We start from the raw sequence: 13,932 nt of genomic DNA, 5'->3' as shown, positions 1-13,932 counted from the left end.
TAGATGCAATGACATTTATAAATGTGCAGCTCCAACAAGACCATCAATCTCCTGGCTTAATCAGTGGTGACCCAGTGAATCATCACTTCTGTCCATTTCTAATCCAATGACTTCAGGGAGAAGGCGGAAGGCGAGGCAACCCAACCAAAGTGTTGTTTTTTTTCTACCGTACCGTCAGATTAGAAAACTAAAGTATAAAAAAAACCATTGATTGCTTTGCTTGCCATCACTGTCATTTTAAATCAAACTAGGGTTTTGATGAATGGCAGCTCAACACAAGAGACACAGGTTTTATTCACCCCCCTCATGTTTCACTTGCCAGTGTCACGGCCTCACCTGTGCTTCCACAGACAAGGCCAACATGAATCATAGACAACTGTTGCCTTCCTCACGCCGGACTCGAGTGTTGCAAAGCCACCGTTGTCCTAGTAAGCCATTTTCACCCGCCATTCTCCGAGACATTCTAGGCCTCATTAACATGAATCTATGAATGTTTAATTATGGTTTCTATTTACAGGCTGCTCTCTCACTACCAGTTTTCGACAATGTGTCCTTCGATCTGGGACAAAGTTGTTGATGAAAACATAAAGAGATATTTAAAATGAAATGCATGCCATGGCATCGCAGCCAGAGTGCTGTGTAATTGTGTCTGACGCTTGGGTTGGTTAATTAATTGCAAATTGGATATGTTCTTTACGCTGACTCCATAGTTGGACTCAAAAACCCCTTTATCGCTCAAAGCTAATTATTTAGCTTGTGAATCCAGGCTGCCCCTGACTCTAGCATGTGTGTGTGTGTGTGTGTGTGTGTGTGCGCATACAGTAGGTCTTTCTATACCACATCCCTGGTGTTTGTATTTTGTCCAGTTATTCATTATACATGAATGTGTTTTACCCTTTCAGCGTTTTCATATTTAATATTGTTCTGCCGTTTGGGAACGGCGTTTCTCTTTGTGTTAAAAATGTCTTTTAATCACATATTCAAAGATGAGATCACAGCGGTGTTCCCGAACATCCGGCCAAACAATGGAAAGCAACGTGTGCTCCAATCAAAAATGATGTCAAGCCCACGCACTTGGTTGATCTTGCAGCAAATTCGATATTCTTCTCGACGTGTGTTACAAAGCTGGTTTATAATTATTTGGAAAGCGTGGCAAAAATGATCCGATGTTGTGATAATGATCCAGAGCTGCCACACATTGCAGACAAAATAAAGGACCTATATTCTGGGTTTGAGTTCTACCTCAGAGCAGCTCACAGCAGCAACTAAGAAATGTAAAAATGAAACAGAAAATACCGTTTTTAATCCCACCAGGAGACAATGTTCTCTGTAGTTAGAAGAAGAACGCTGATGAATTCTGATGAGTAAACCCTTGAAATGTATTAAACAATGCATTGAAGCCTTGAGTTGAGCTGGCGCAGAAGCCCGTTTACTTGCATTGATGACTCTGTTGGACAGAGATGGTTGGTGGGCACATATTGCTGGTCTGGGTATGGATCCCTTGAATAGAATTGTGACAAACATTATTTATAGAGTGGGAGACTGTACAGTTGAAGAATTAAGTTGTGAGTGCTCCCCGGTGGGCAAACGATGTAATGGCAACACTGTTAAAGTCAGCCGCTAATATCGACCTCGACAATTGATTGAACAGGCTTGAGTCAAAGATGACACAGGCAAAGAGGCGGAATTCAAAGATATATCAACACATGTAAGTAAAATTAAAAAATCTCCATTAAATGTCTTTATGTGTAGTGAGTTTTGTTGAGTACTCTTTTTGGTCATTGAAAACAAGAATAAACAAAAAGTTATTTTTGTAATTGCAATTTTGTCAAAGAATAAAACCTAACCTCACTATAGACTGGAACAACTGTAAACATGGTAACTGTACATACTGTAGATGGCAACAAGCCTCAAAATACCTAGAAGACAATGGTCCCTTTTAATAATAAGAAAATGAAAAGTGTTTGCCAAAATTGATTCCAGTTCACTGACTAACTAAAATGTTTTGTTCACTAAAACTTAACAACAAACGATTCTTTAAAGGACAAATCATAGTGCCAAACATAACATAATCCATCAGATATAATAATTGCATTTTCATAAACAAAGAGGAGCACTTAAGAACTAAGAGATACGTGATAAATGATCATACACCTCATACCCTTTCACTACTTCCACTGTGCTACCAAACAAATTTGCAGTTACAGTAAAAGGCAATATAAATTAGCCGGATGCATAATGGAGCGCTCACGTCGAGCTGTTCTCCTCTGCTGCACACAAACCTTCACATTCATGCACACAGCAGTAGCGGTGTGGCTCAGCAGCAGCAGACAAACAAGGGGGGTGGGGGGCGAAGGACAGCGCGAGTTAGCGCAGAGAGAGAGACAGGCGCTCTCATCAGTGACGGGCTCACCGGCTGCGTGGACAGAGCTGTGGCGCAGGAGGAGGAGGAGAGGTGCAACGGGAGGACAAGCTGCCTGAAAACCGGCGCAAAAAAAGAGAGGAGCAGACCGCCGGAGACCACGAGAGAGGGAGGAGAGATCACTGAGGGGGAGAGAAGTCATTCGGAGCAAGGGGAGCTGGAGGAAGCAGACAAGGACACTGAGGGAGGAAAGTGCACAGAGAAGCCTTTCCTGACGACGGGGAGAAGTGAGGGAGTGCGTGCACAAAGTGGAGGAAGAAGAAGAGGAGGAGGAGGAGGAGGAGGAGGAGGAGACGGTGCCTGACAGGAGGTCGAGCTTTCAGGGCTTGACTGACACGAGAGCGGAGCGGAGGAGGAGGAGCGTGAGGGCAAGTTGATGGATTTGATATGGGGGAGAGTATTTTTAGAAGGAGGAGCAGGAGACATGAGAGGAATATTGAGATTAGAGATGCTGCCTTTGAGTGGGGGAGAAAAAACTAGAGAGGAGGAAGAAAAAGAAGAAGAAGAGAGAGAGTAACAGGAGACAGAGAAAAGGGGGAGAGATGTTGAGATCAGAGTGTGACAGAACAGATTATCTCTGGTCTGGTTTCCCCGCAGCAAACCGCTGTGAGTGTGTGTCCGTGTTTGCGCATGAGTGCCTCCATGTGAAAGTGTGTTAGCATGGTTCTCACTGTGACTGTGGCGCTGAGAAGCAGGTCCGCTAAGAGATGAAGCTGCCCTGTGGTTACCTGCAGGACTTAGTGACACTGGTTAAAGCAAAGTGTGGGGGGGGGGGTGAGGCAGGCAAGGAGACGACCAGTGACATCACGAAGAAGCCGAGGCATCAAAAGTGAGATCGCAAAAGTGGGACCAATGAGCACTGGAGACTTTTGTGAATTCTATTAAAGCTTGCTCTTAATAGTGACAAGGAACTGATTGCCGCCTTTGGCTCCCGAACGCTTCCGTGAGCCAGTGCAGCCGAAAAAACACACTCGCGTAACTCAGAAGAAGAGAAACTACGGCGCTGGAACAAGGCAAGCTCTCCTCTAACAGACCGCACCACACCGACCAATTCCCTCCGCTGTCGTCTCATTATTTTAATTACCTTCTCTTCTTCCATTTGTTGTATTTCTTCCCCCCTCTCTGCTTAGCCCTTGGTATTTTGTATTCTATCCTCCTCTCTGCCTCTCTCGTCCCCTCCCTCTCCCTCTCGCCTTCGCTCTCTCTGTCTCATCCTTTCTTGTTCACTGTCACACGAACTGCGGTGGATGCTGTACTCACTCATGTAGAAGCCGCCTTGCTTGGAGCACATTTGCCTAGTTGAATTTTTTTCCCCCTTCCCCTGCTGAGTTGGATGATTGGAGCACTCTCGGATTGAGAGACCGTGGAGAGTTGACCAACAAGTAGCTGCTGCCGAGTTGATCTGAGCCCTACCAGTAGAGGAAGGATGACTTCAAAACACACAGATTTCCTTTGGGTTACTTGTGGGTACTACGTCTGCATTTAGTATCTCTACTGTTAAGCCTGCATGGACCATTAGTACAATATTTATAAGGCCAAACACACATCCAAGTGTGGATTACAGTAGTGGATTTATCCTGGAGCTATATGTGGGCTCCAGCCCCTGAGGCCTGGCTGGGAAATGAAGCCTTTCCCGCGGCTGTAGGAGCGCTGTGGGCAGCTATGGCCCTGGAGGGGCGCTGTCTCCGGCGGGGGTCCCCTGCTATGCTCAGAAAGGGTCGTCAGCGGCGTCCTACAAAGCCAACTCTGGCTCGGGTCACTTCCACTCTGCTATCAAGGACACGCCTGCACGGCCTGAGGCACGTTTGCGTCCCTGGTGGGTCTGTGGGCCGCCGGGCCTTTTGGCTCCTGGCCCTCTGCACCTCCCTGGGGCTGCTTTTATCCTGGTCCTCCAACCGCCTACTGCACTGGCTTTCTTTCCCCACACACACACGAATCCACACAGAGTGGGCCAAAGAACTGGCCTTCCCCACAGTCACTATCTGCAACAACAACCCGATCCGCCTCTACAAGCTCACCAAGAGCGACCTGTATTTCGCTGGCCACTGGCTGGGCCTACTGCTGGCTAACCGGACAGTGAGGCCCATGATCATGGACTTGCTTCAAGAGGACCGTCAGGCCTGGTTCGGGAAGCTGTCGGACTTCAGGCTCTTTCTGCCGCCCAGGAACTTTGAAGGAACCAACCTGGAGTTTATGGACAGACTGAGCCATCAACTGGATGACATGCTCCTCTCGTGCAAATACAGAGGAGAGCCCTGTGGCGCTCACAACTTCTCTTCTGTAAGTTCATTTTTCTGTATTCTGGATGCTTTATGACAACCCTATCAGCATCAAAAACACACCTTGTGCTTTCATCTCCTTACATGCTGTGGTTACTCTCAGTTATTCCAGTTTAAACATCAGTTGCAAATGCATTACATCATGCTGAAACAACATATTGCTTCATTTCATTATCATTTAAGTGGGTATTCTCTTCATAAGGCTGTAAAAACTCTTGTTAAAAACACAGTATACAAGCTCTCGTAACTTCCTGTTATAGCTGACTATTGGAGCTTTCTTGGTCGTCACACAAATAGATTCCCCTGAACAGGAGAATTATTAAATCACCCCCAGAGCTCTTGTTAAATGAATGCTTTTGCAACAAAGATAAAAGAATTGAGCTTTTGCAGAGTACAAAAACATTTGAAAAAATGAAATGAACAGTAGCCATGGTCACATAATGTAACATGGGTTTAATTGATTATATACGAGCTTGAGGCTAGAAAGAGCTACATCTACGAGGCCTCCATATCCAAAAAATTATGTACGATTTTACAGTACTGTGCAGCCCCCCCCCCAGAGGACTTAACTCCGTCTCTGTCTGATCATTCTCATATCTTTCTTTTTTTTCTGTGTGGGTGGTTGCGGGTTTGAGGATTTGTGTGCCCGCTCTGCCTTGTTGGCTCCCTTGGCTCGACTGAACCGTGGCAGATGTTTTCTCTGCAGTAATGCAGAAGCTCAAACTGTCTTTGAAACTTTTCTTCTTTGTCATTTCATGTTCTTTTGTATCTCTGTGCTGTCGCCGAAGAGTCGGTGGCTGACTGAAGGCGAAATGAGACATGGCAGACCTGTGTGCAAACGTTGTGTATGATGGTTGGCGCGTCACTTGTTGCAATGGAGTTCGTTGCTCTTTTCACACTTTAAGTTAAAATGATCAAGATGGTCATGAAACTCTACTTTTGATATCATTTGTACACGTTTTTTTCAGCAATTGCCATTCATTGTATTGTGTGTTGTTGCCTTCAGTGGAGGAGTCCTCCTTTCTTGCAATACATTCTAATTGCTGATCCAGGCACAAGAGATTACGACAAAATAAAAAACATATTTAGTATTTAATACATATAATAATGAGTGGGATGAGGAAGACAGCTGGGCTTGTATGCAGTCAAGTACTTGAACACCAATTTTACATGTCGATGTCCGTTGACAGGTGTTGGGAGGTACTACTGCAAATGTTAACACGTTTTGGCTCCAAAGGGAGCTGTGCAAATTCTGATAAAACGCCTAAAGTGACATCCCTTGGCAGCATCGGTGGGGGATAAAGAGACTAGCTGGAAAAAGAAAAACTTTCCGGTGGTGTGGAGTTAGAAAGAAGTGAGCAAGCCAGAACCCTGTAGACTTGTCCTCATCTCTTCTTGAGACTAGCAGCTCGAGGCCACATCGGCCACTATACCAGCAGAACACCCCCAAACCTCGGACTGAACTGTTGGTGGTCAATTTGCAGTTTGGGTAATGTAGGTGCCGGGTTTTGACAAGAACAAGGGTCCTACGGAGGCGAGGCAGGCCTCCTACCTAGCAATCAGAGAGCAACCATTGGAATTACCAAGTTCCAAGTATGCCGATGTGCGTATTTTATTTATTTAGAATAATATAGTACGTTACAATTCTTTTGTAGGAATAATGTTTTTTCATTTCTCAAAACAATATACACAACCACTTGACCTTGCGATTGTAAAACACACTTTTCACACTCAACAGAAACAAAATAAAACTCATCAAAACTATCTTGGTTTGCTCTTTCCACTTCCAACAATCCCCAACTCTGGTTTGGTCAAAATCAAGCTTTAATTCACCGAGTTAGATGTGGAATCGTGCTGCTCTACCCTGCCGTCTCTCTCTGCAGTTGCCGTCATCGGTGCTATTAATAGATTGCTCAACGGATCTGTAGAGGTAACTTTTAAATCGGGCCTTGTAGAGCTAATATGAGTGAAGATTCAGCAACTGGATTCCCTATTTATCTCTTCAAATGTGTTCAGAAACAGATTTCGGCGCACTGCTGATGTGAAGTAACTGAAAGTTTCCAAGTATTATTTTGTTAGGAGCCGGGAGGATACATGTGTGTCCTTGAATATGTTCTGAACGAAGGACTCGGTCCTCGGTAGAATTTAAAGGATCCTCGACATTTGAACAGACCTTCGGCAGGATCCAATGAAGTAGCATCTGAAATTTTAAACATATTTCCTTGACTTTGAGAAACACCCGATGTCTTTGGTCCTGCATCCTCTATTACAATCCTCTTTCTGTCAACCATGTGAGCCATGAACAGTGTGTTGTGCTGAGCTGTTCTTTCTGAACCAACCCAACTGTGGGTTGGTAGGTAGCCCAGATACAAATGCATGTACACAAGAACTGAAGTAGTGCGTTTTTCCATAATAAGCCTCCTTTAATAAGGTTAGACTGGCCAGGTCTTTACCTGGAGATGTGTACGACATGAAAGGAAGGAAGTCTATTCTAATCCCTCATAATTGTGAGACGATTCAAGTTCCAAGTTTTACAGTGTTGGCATTGAAAACTTTTTAAGAAACCCATTTAATTTCAAGCATGTCACCGAGTGCACTCCCTAACGTTAAAACCAACCACTCAAAGGCAGCATAATTACAATCAGCACTCCAGCAAACATAAAAGGGCCGCCTTCATTTCCCTAAAATGCAGTGTATAAAATCATGTGCTCACATTTTGTAATTGTCGTATACAGGCTCATGGTCAGCAGTTGAATTGACTGAATGACTTTCATATGTTTTTCCAGCTCAGCTGCATCACAACGGTGCCATACAAATGAAGGGATTTATCAAAACCTTGCCCCCAAGCCAGTATCCATTAACAAGGTTTTCGAAGCGACCACATTATTTTGAGTGCAGTGACATTTTCCTTCTTTTGCCGAATTTAGAGGTCAGTGCAGAGAGTGTTTTTGTAGGTTTGTTCATGTGCCTGCTTTATTAGCTCGATGTTCAGACGTCAGTTTTTATGTCATGGTAATGCATTCACGGGGTCCGGATTTAGTTTCACAATGACTATTACCACGGTGGAACTTCTAATGTGAAATTAATTGAGCATGTAAACCCTTTTTGGCGATTTGAGTGTAGTAGCAGTTCGACCCAAGCTGAATGATTTTCTGGCATTAAATATATATAAGATTGGATCAAGCTGCTGATAATGAAGGGGAAAATTGTCCTTGATAGCATCTACTGTGCAAATTTAAGAAAATCAATCTGTACAATCACTCTTAAATAGGAGTAAATCCAAAAGCGGATGAGACATTGAGGGATAAAGTTACTGCAGCGGCCCACAATGGCACTGCACAGTCGCACTTATTTGGATCCCAAACTCACTGAGACCAGTAATAACATGTAACAGAATATAAATATTTAAAGTGTGTTATATTTTGGTAGTTACAAGGGCAATGTGTTGGATATTGTCAGCTGTACTTTGCAGATCACAGCCACATTGGCCCCAGTCCTGCCTGCTTCTTCATCTTGTTTTTTCCCTCACAGGGGGTCTTATGCCGTTAACGGGCCCTGGTGGTTTTGCTAATCTCATTAGCCTGCTGCCGCAAGTCAGCAAAGACTCCCCTAGGCCTATTCATTATCACTGCATTTAGAGCACTGTCACTCTAAAACCAGAGAGGAGGCAACAACCTGATTACACATGGGATAGGGAACACACGCACACAGACTTGTGAGTAAATAAACAAGAGAATCCTTGCGTTGTGTATGTATAAAAATGTGCATACCTGCACGATTGTCTTGGAAAACCAGTGAGAAATCCAGTTTTGATTGCGGTCGGTTATTACAGGATTATAAGTACAGAGGATGCTTTGAACTGTAGCAGGGTTGTGGGGGGAGGAGAAAGCTACAGAGGTTGCGAGGGAGAGATGATATAGAGAAAGAGCATCTGGTTGGGAATACAAATGTGTCCCATAACTCTGGCCAACCTCTTGCAGCAGCAGGATTCCATGTGCTGAATCTACGGTATCACAGTGAATGTGAACTAGAAGGCTGGCTAATCAATAAATCTGTTAGCTTCTTTCAGTAGTTTATGATGGTCTATTTTGCGCCCACATCTCCAATACTCTCAGCCACCCACAGTAAGTCCTAATCTAGCGGCGGGGGGATGCTGGAGATGGAATGAGGCACCAAAGGCCAGGCTAACGGTTCTACCCATCCACAATAAAATGTAAATGATAGCTAGCTGCGGATTGATAAGCCTCTCTCCTCGGGACAGATGCACATCTCCCGCTCTCGCAGCTTTCTCGAGGACGAGATATTTACACTTGCAATGACAAATTAAGCAGTGCTCAGAGTTGGAGAGCAGCACCTAATCACACTCTAGGCAGGGTGTGAAAAAAAGGTGAAGCTCTGTGCCTGGCCCCTGTAATGTATGAAATCTATCTCCAGAGAAATCCCATAATTGCAGAGCCACAGTAATGCTGCACTACCCTCTTTAAGTGTTTGGACTGAGCAGGTTTGCTCATGTGTGTTTTTGAATGGTGAGTTATATGGGGACATTACTGTGGGTCAGATTTTGTGTTATGAAGGTTTGGGCTTTTTATGGAAGCTGCGAGAACCTTTTTTTAAATATTAACAATGGATGAAATGTGAAAGCAATCGCTTGTAGTGAACCCACAGAGAATGATCACCTCACTACACATTTCCCCACTGCTCTACAAAGAGTTTTTAGTGTCTTTCAGGTCATTGTTTTGGTTTTATGGTCGACAACTTTGCTCTTAAAAACCTCAGCACTAAATGGCAAACACACATTGGAGCATGTAATAGCTGTCAGGAGTGAAAAGGAGAGCGTAAATTGGACTTCCTTTCATCAGGAGGCCAGAAACGCGCCTCTACCTGAGCACTAATGCTGCTCTGTGTGTCTGCTGGATGTATAGCACGGAACTTGTCATATCCAATTAAAAGCCAATGATACTGTATGTCCCTGATGTGTTCACAGCTTCTTTCTGCTGCTCGCAAGTTGCCAAAGTTCAGTTCCTGCAGGTTTAACTATAATCTTCTGTGCAGGTAGTTTTTGTTTTTTTTTGTTTTAATTAACTGAAGAAGTTTAATAAATGCAAAGTAAACTTGTGTTGCTCGTGGAAGAGTGCATATCGAGAAACAAATCCTTTGCTCTACTGTTAAATTTATAATCACAAAATCTGATTTTTACATATAATCCTTTAAGTGATTGTTTCAGTTGAATTTCTCATCTTTTTACTCCTTGTATTTTAGCAATACCCTGGTCAGTTCTGCTCATCACCATTTTTAACAGCCCCATTGATACCGTGGGTTATCAGGGGCGTGGATGTTGGCTTTAACTGCTCTCTCGTGTCAAATTTCATTCTTGTTGCTTAAAGATTGGTAGCCTTCTGACAGAAAGCCCTGCTCTATGAATCTTTGCAATTCAACTGTACACTACACAGCGTCGTTGATTACATTTCACTGCTCTATAGCATGTTTAGAGAATATTTTTCAGAGCTGAAAAAGGAAGGCGTGTGTACATCATGTATTTTTACTTGCATTGTTCAGTCAGGAGACGTACACATCTCGTTGACTCATTGACCCAGCTTCACCTTCTCTTTTCTGTCCTGCAGTTCTAATTATGTGCTGTTATGTTGTCGGTGCTCTGTGGTCACCACCTGTTGACTTCCCCCGTCTTACGTTCCACATGAACCATATAAAGGCACCGAGGACACTGACTGAGGCTTATTGGCAGACAGCCTCATGAAGCCATCCACAAAGCCTAGTCAATCACCACTGAGCCTGAAGGGGCTGCTAATTGAGTTTTAAGCACGTCCAGGTAATAATGTAGGTCTCTTCTCTTTGTCATTGACCTTCTCAGTAAGAATCTGTAAAGAAGACCATAAACCAGGCATACTCCACTTGCTTTGCTCGAGGGTCACTTTTAAAAAATGACAGGAGGCCAGTTAATAAAGACATAACGGACATTCAGGGCATAGCCCGGACCTCCGTTGAGGGGCCAGGGGATCCTTCCCTGGCACTTTTTTTTTTTTTTTAATATGCAAGCTCTATAAGTCTATTTTGATGCGTTATGAAACTGGAACATTATTTACATTGAAAGTACACACTTAAAAAAAAGTCCAAATGTGAATCATTTTATTTCATTGTGAAATAAAAATTGGTCGGTGGGCCACCCGGCACCTTCCCCATCAGTCATCAGCTATTGATCTGGCTTAGAATAAACAAGAGTGGGAGTCAGGCGGAAGCTGCAGCTTCAACCACAGCAATTCCATTAACACAGGTGGCTTACTGTGCTCTGCAACCGATCCAATTTCCCTCTTCAGAAACAAATAGCTCGAACCACAACACAACAGAATTGCGTCTTCATATGAGTGGCCACGGTGCTGGTCATTGATATGCCGCAGCCACTGGATGCAGCCAGGAAGCCATAGCCCTCAGCCAACAGTCGCCGTAATCTCGCAGTGTAATGCAAGACTTGAATGCAGATGAAAAGATTATACATGGTTAGTATTCATGAGGCCACATTGATGCATAAACCACAGAACTTGTAAAAGGTTAGTGTTTGAAATAGAAAGCTAACGGATGCTGCTTTGTGCCATGAATATAATTAGTTAAAGCTGTGTCCAATCTCCAGCGTAATGTACTAAAGAAAAAAAATCATTTGTGGGTTGTCAGGTGTTTATTGGAAGACATAAGTGATCGCTGCTGATAGACGCGGTGTTTGCAGTATTAGAAAAGCGTGTTTGACCTGAAGTCACTGTTCTTCCTCGCGGCTCATCTCCTCTCACCACACAACAGTCTGTACTGAAGATATGCATACCACTACGCCCACGATTCAGGTCTATTTTCACTCTCTGGACCTATGAGCAACATACACCCACCTGAAGTATTGTCTCTGTATTCTGTGTGTGTGTGTGTGTGTGTGTGTGTGTGTGTGTGTGTGTGTGTGTGTGTGTGTGTGTGTTAGTGAGAGGAGGCACATATGTAAATGGTAATCTACATAATGTAAGATTTAGAACCTTTAGTACAAATCAACTATAAAACATTCGCAAAATTGTCGAGCGTTCAGTTGTGAATACAATGATTTGATTAGATATCCAACTTTTTTGCATTAAAATTAAGTAGTTTAGAAATGTTTTTAGCTTAGAAGCACACTTCACAAAGTTAGAAGCATTCATGCCATCAACACAGTTTGAAGAATTATAGAGTTTGTTATTTTAGAAATAAAATCAACCCAGTAGCCAAAAAGACATGGCATTTTGCATTCCTGGAAATCACGGGATACAATGAATGACGACAATGCCAAAAAACATTTCCTGGCGAGCGGACTGTTAAAATACTGTGCATTGACAAGATAACGCCATATCCATTGAAGGTGGGTTTAATTACATTAAACAACAGTCTTTGGCCGATGTGAGGTGTCCATATTTGTTTGATTTCCAAGCAGTTGCCAAGAGCCAACACAGATATATCGAAGCTGTCAGAAAAATTGTAATTCTGACTTGGAACACTCTCTGCAAATAACCTTTTAATTAAGATATGACATGAACGCGACAATTCTATTTGAGGAAAATGATCCGATAGGACAATGTTATGGATGTCCCAGATGAGTTACATTTCCCTCTCTCTGGTCACAATCAAAGCAAACCATGGTGAAGCTGCAGTAGATGTTCTTTCTTTCTGAAGCACCTCAACCACAGGTATCATAATGATGGATCAGTACTGATCCTGGAATGAAGCAATCTGCTAACAGTACTTCAACATGTGCAGTGGTGAAGCAGCGCTGTGAATGCAAGATCAGCCTTGCTGCCTTGCAACTTTAAGGCAGCGAGGCTTATATTCAGTGTACAGCCCTGTTTAGTAGAGCCTCGTCTATGAACACGAGTGGATAATGGAGTATACTTTAAGTGTTTTCTTCATATTCATGAACCAGTGCTTTTGCTAAAACTGGTCAACATGTACTTGGACGGCTGTAGTGCTTGAAGGAAAGTGCAGGGACAAGGAACAGAGCTGGCTGGCTGTGTCCGCAGGACTTGTTTGGCGGATCAATCACCGGGCACGGCGCTGGCACCAATATGGGCTTCTCAGCGTGTGATACTGGCTCTGTCTGGCTCTCCTCAGGTTTCCCTTATCATGGAACAGAGCAGCAATCAGCCCACAGCTATAAACACACACACACACACTCACACATAATATTATATTAGAGTGCGCAGAAAACGGTGTAGCTATCTTCTACAGCACATGATCTCTTTCTCACAGAAGCCCCGATGGCAGTCTCAACTTTGTTCAATTAATTCTTGTATAAAAGCTTAGTTGCGAAAAAGGAATTAATTAGCCATTGGCAAAGGTTATGTTTTATTTTCTGTTTTATTGGAAACAGGCCAAGAACATCTTTCCAACATCTTTGTGTAAACACGCTGTATATACGTACAGTGTGTATGTATATATATATATATATATATATATATATATATAAGATTGTCAGGGTATTGCAGTCCCCTGCGGTTATTAGAGCTCACCTAACATATGACCATTTTAGTCTGCAAGCTTTTAACCTTTTCAGGGCTGCTTCCTTCCTCTGTGGTAGGCGTTATGTGGTGTGGTGCTGCGTAGGTTGAAGTCCGCAGTGATAAGCCCAGCTCTGACGATGCTCGGGTCTCAATGCAGCTCGGCATCAGGAGACACAAGTTGCAGGCTGTGGCAGCTGAATCTCCCCTTGCTGCATCCACCTTATCACATTTGGCTCCCTAATGTGCATTATTGACAGCATCTGATTCGATCAAAGACTTGTGAAACATGATGGCGCTGGTGCCAGCCACATCAGTCATGTGCATCAAAACGTAACAACCATTTCATCTCATTTTTCATGCTTTTATCAGATTCTCGCATGCAATGCTGCTACTATTTCACCCAGGAAATGTGGCGGAGTTGTTATGGTTTCTGGCGCTATCTGTCGAAAAAACAGATAGTAATTCTGTTACGCGCCGTTAGTTTTCTTTTCCAACTTCATATCAGGAAATAGTCTCAAGGTGAGAGAAACACGATTGCAGCCATAACCCAGTCTCCCCTTTCAATTACTGCTGCCTTTGTGCCTTTCAGCAAGCACTTAATCCCCAGCTGCCCCAGCCAAGTTGATCAGGGATGAGCAGCTTTTGGCTTTTGGACAGCTTTCAGGTGTGTGTGTGTGTGTGTGTGTGTGTGTGTGTGTGTGTGTGTGTGTGT

The 13,932-nt window shown here is 43.6% G+C and overlaps 1 protein-coding gene across 2 annotated transcripts in view; it reads left to right on the top strand.

The window, feature by feature from the left end:
- The window catches only part of asic2 (acid-sensing (proton-gated) ion channel 2), a 273,460-nt gene that overhangs the window by 177,094 nt on the left and 82,434 nt on the right, over nucleotides 1-13,932 (top strand). The window contains exon 1 of one of the 2 annotated variants that reach the window (XM_031867641.1): nucleotides 2,379-4,702. The exons of the other annotated variant lie outside the window; for it this stretch is intronic. Within the exon in view, the coding sequence (XP_031723501.1) occupies nucleotides 4,010-4,702 (693 nt within the window). The 5' untranslated portion in view covers nucleotides 2,379-4,009. Of the gene's footprint in view, nucleotides 1-2,378; nucleotides 4,703-13,932 lie in introns of those variants that run through there. 2 annotated transcript variants of the gene reach the window in all.

Source organism: Anarrhichthys ocellatus, unplaced genomic scaffold, assembly GCF_004355925.1.
Source record: "Anarrhichthys ocellatus isolate YVR2014 unplaced genomic scaffold, GSC_Weel_1.0 scaffold40, whole genome shotgun sequence".
Lineage (NCBI taxonomy): Eukaryota > Metazoa > Chordata > Actinopteri > Perciformes > Anarhichadidae > Anarrhichthys > Anarrhichthys ocellatus.
The sequence above is the reverse complement of the archived record's forward strand: the minus strand, read 5'-3'. Positions and strand labels throughout refer to the sequence as shown.